General features: G+C 39.7%; 1 protein-coding gene across 1 annotated transcript; it reads right to left on the reverse strand.

Moving 5' to 3' along the window:
- Positions 1–508: 508 nt before the first annotated feature.
- Positions 509–1,483, reverse strand: LOC129076370 (olfactory receptor 52M1-like). Its single transcript, XM_054580542.1, has one exon. It carries the CDS (start codon positions 1,460–1,462, stop codon positions 509–511), a length of 954 nt encoding a protein of 317 aa, XP_054436517.1. The 5' UTR covers positions 1,463–1,483.
- Between the last annotated feature and the right edge of the window lie 1,786 nt (positions 1,484–3,269).

A 3,269-nucleotide genomic window follows, 5' to 3' on the forward strand; every position in this document is an offset into this window, starting at 1 on the left:
CAACAAAAGGCCTCTTCTGGGGAAAGCCAAAAAGATTGGACAAGCTTGCCAACACAGTTGAATTTTTCTAGGCCTTTCCTAACAGAATTTGTAAATGGCCTTCAAGAACATGTTAGAGTATAATTTTACCTTCCAGAAATTGTTGAAAACACTCTCCAAAGAGAAACTAGAAATACCTCAAAAAAAGTCAAAAATAGAAATGATCCTATTTCTGTGGTCTGCATGCTTGTATCTATCATGCTCAACTTGATGAAGTCAAATAGGAAAAGGGATGTTGTAGTACAAAAACTTATGCTCTGATTTCTCTCTGTGACGATATTTCAGACATTCTCCTCTCCACTTTCAGAAAAGTCATGGTCAAATAGAATATATTTTGCGTTGCTCACAGGCCCTTATCTCTAAAGCTCAGGCAAGACCCAGTTTCCTGGGTCTTTTTGCATTGGTTTCCCCAGTCATAGCCTTTTCCTGCCATAACTAAATCTCCATATGCCCCATGGATGTAGAATAATCACTTGAGTTGAGCCTCTGCTTTAAGAATGTGAAGAAGTCTCTCTCTAATCTGTCTGGTACGGACAGCATAGACAACTGGGTTGAGGATGGGTGGGATGAGGAGGTAAAAGTTGGCTAAAAGGATATGGATATGGGGAGGCACATGATGGCCAAAGCGGTGAGTGAGCGAGGAAACAGCAATGGGGATGTAGAAGACAAGGATGGCACAAATGTGACAACTGCATGTCCCTAGGGTTTTAAGCCTAGCTTCAGGGGTGGCCAGTCCCATAACCACCCTGAAAATCATCACATAGGAAGCAGTGATGGCTAATGAATCCAGGATCAATACTAGGAAGCCAATTCCCATTCCATATAAATTATTGACTGTTGTGTCACCGCATGCCAAGGTGACCACAGCCATGTGCTCACAGTAGGAGTGGGCAATGATTTGGGTCCGATAAAGGGACAGCCTCAGACGAATTATCAGGGGCAGGGGTCCAATGTAGAGTATACCCCGAAGGAGGGCAGCCAGCCCCAGACGACCCACCACTGTGTGGGTGAGCACTGAGGTATGGCGTAGTGGGTCACAGATGGCCACATAGCGGTCAAAAGCCATGGCCAGGAAGATGCCGGACTCAATGGTGGCAAAGCAGTGGATGAAAAACATCTGGGTCAAGCAGGCATCTAGGTCAATGTTGTGGGCATCAAACCAGAAGATAGCTAGCAGTTTGGGCATGGTAGAAGTGGACAGGACCAAGTCAATGACAGCCAACATGCACAGGAAGAAGTACATGGGCTGATGCAGGCTGCGCTCCACCTTTACCACAGCCAGGATGGTGATGTTCCCCACCACAGCCACCAGGTACATGGAGCCGAAGGGGATGGAGAGCCAGACGTGCTGAGACTCCAGTCCTGGGATGCCAGTGAGCCGGAAAGAAGTAGGCACCAAGCAGGCATTATTAGACAGGAACATATTTGAGGGTGGGAAGTATCTGAGAGACAGGAGCTCTTATTTTTAGATTTTTATTTGTATGAGAGGGATTGCCACTGGAAACTGTCGACTACTAGTTCTTGTTTCCATCCTGGGAAACTGGTGAGACCTATAATAAAGAAGAATTATAAATATTTTCTTGAAAATTGACATTTTACAAATCTTATAAAAGAGACTAAGCATGAAAACACCCACTGGTAAATGTAGAAACAGGCATGCTCATAATTTCTATCGTTAAATTTTCCTACTCCACTGTAGAAGTTCCAAAAATTGTGCATTCTCTTTTACCCAGTAATTTTGCTTTGGGAAACATTTTCTAAAAGAAATGAAAAAATACAGAAGAGGTCTATGAGCAGTGATTAAATATAAGTCCATGTAATATGTTTAGCTCAGTGCCTGCATATACTCCTCTTATCATTGTATGTATAGTGAATATGTATAGTAACATTATAACATCAATAAAAATGATTAGTTATTTGTAATTATTGATTTTTATAATAATGAAAAGTTGGAAGAAATATATGTTCAAAAAATAAAGCATTGTTTAAATTCTAGTACATCCATTCAATGAATTAGAATTATGTTTAGACTATTTTTAGAGCTATATATTTACACAGTAAAATGTTTACATATTTCAGTAAGTGAGAGAATAGCAGGAGGCAGAGTATAAGTTCATTAAAATATATGTGTGTCATATAGGAACACATTTTAATGTAAAACACACACCCTTATTTCACTTTTTCCCTTTTGTATGAATATTCTGTGTTTTAAAAATGGCCAAGAGCTTTAGAAATAATCATATAGGTTATTAAAATCCAATCAAAAACATTTTCCTTAGTAAATTGCCCCCTTATATTAGTCAAGTACAATTCCCTTTTCTTTAAAGATTTAACACTGGTTTGGTCATATTGTCAAATCTAATTGATTTTTCAAAGATATTTGGCATCAGACCTAATTTCTCAAAGGAAAAGCTCTCTTAATTTAAGATTGCCCAGATTTCATGGTTAAAGATGATGAACAGTTCCTTAAGAAAGTTTTACTGTAAGGACAGATCCTATTAAACTTTCTGAGAATCTGGACATTATACATAATTTGAGTAGATAATAGAAGAGGTGCATCTTTTTATGAGCAAATTTCACTGGGTGTGTTGCCCCATTATCTGATGAAAGAGAATGGACTGACAGAGATTGAGAAGGTTGTGATCAGTGAAAGGGTCCTGTTGACTGTTTTCTATTCCTTGAAGAGACAAAGAGGTCAGCATGAAAGCACTGGCCAACACTTAGCCAACTACTTGCTCTTCTGTCCTTCAGGTGTCTCTCGCTAAGGATCCAGCAATGGCTCCTATTGCTTCACATCCTCAGGGTTCAGAATCTGAGGGTCTAATTTGCTTCCCACCCTGTCTTGGGCTTGACATCCTCATATTTTCCATCAGCTTCTCAGCAGAGTCAAGTCTCAGATTCCCCATGATTACAATCACCATGGTGCTTCTCTTCAAAGAGCCATGTTTTTTTTTTTCGAGTGGTTTCACCACCTTCTTGACTTTTATCCAGGCAAATTTCCCCCATTCTCCAAGTTCCATCCCAGATCCCTTTTCCTCTACAAAGGCTTTTTTTGGTATCTATAGCTTACACCAAAGCAAGTGGCTAGTAGTCGCTGAATTGTTCCCAATCGACTCAAATAAACCCATGCACATTTCAAACATTCTTGTCTAAAATATAAATAGCAACTACATTTTCATAACAAATGAGCATAAGAAATGCCTCTATGTAATCTCATGGATTCCTAATTC

Source organism: Pteronotus mesoamericanus, unplaced genomic scaffold (assembly GCF_021234165.1).
Source record: "Pteronotus mesoamericanus isolate MK-2021 breed Mesoamerican mustached bat unplaced genomic scaffold, CSHL_Meso_final contig_590, whole genome shotgun sequence".
In the NCBI taxonomy this organism is placed as follows: domain Eukaryota; kingdom Metazoa; phylum Chordata; class Mammalia; order Chiroptera; family Mormoopidae; genus Pteronotus; species Pteronotus mesoamericanus.

What these genes read in the sequence shown, in the direction of transcription:
- LOC129076370 (XM_054580542.1), bottom strand. Translation starts at nt 1,462, where the DNA reads ATGTTCCTGTCTAATAATGCCTGCTTGGTGCCTACTTCTTTCCGGCTC.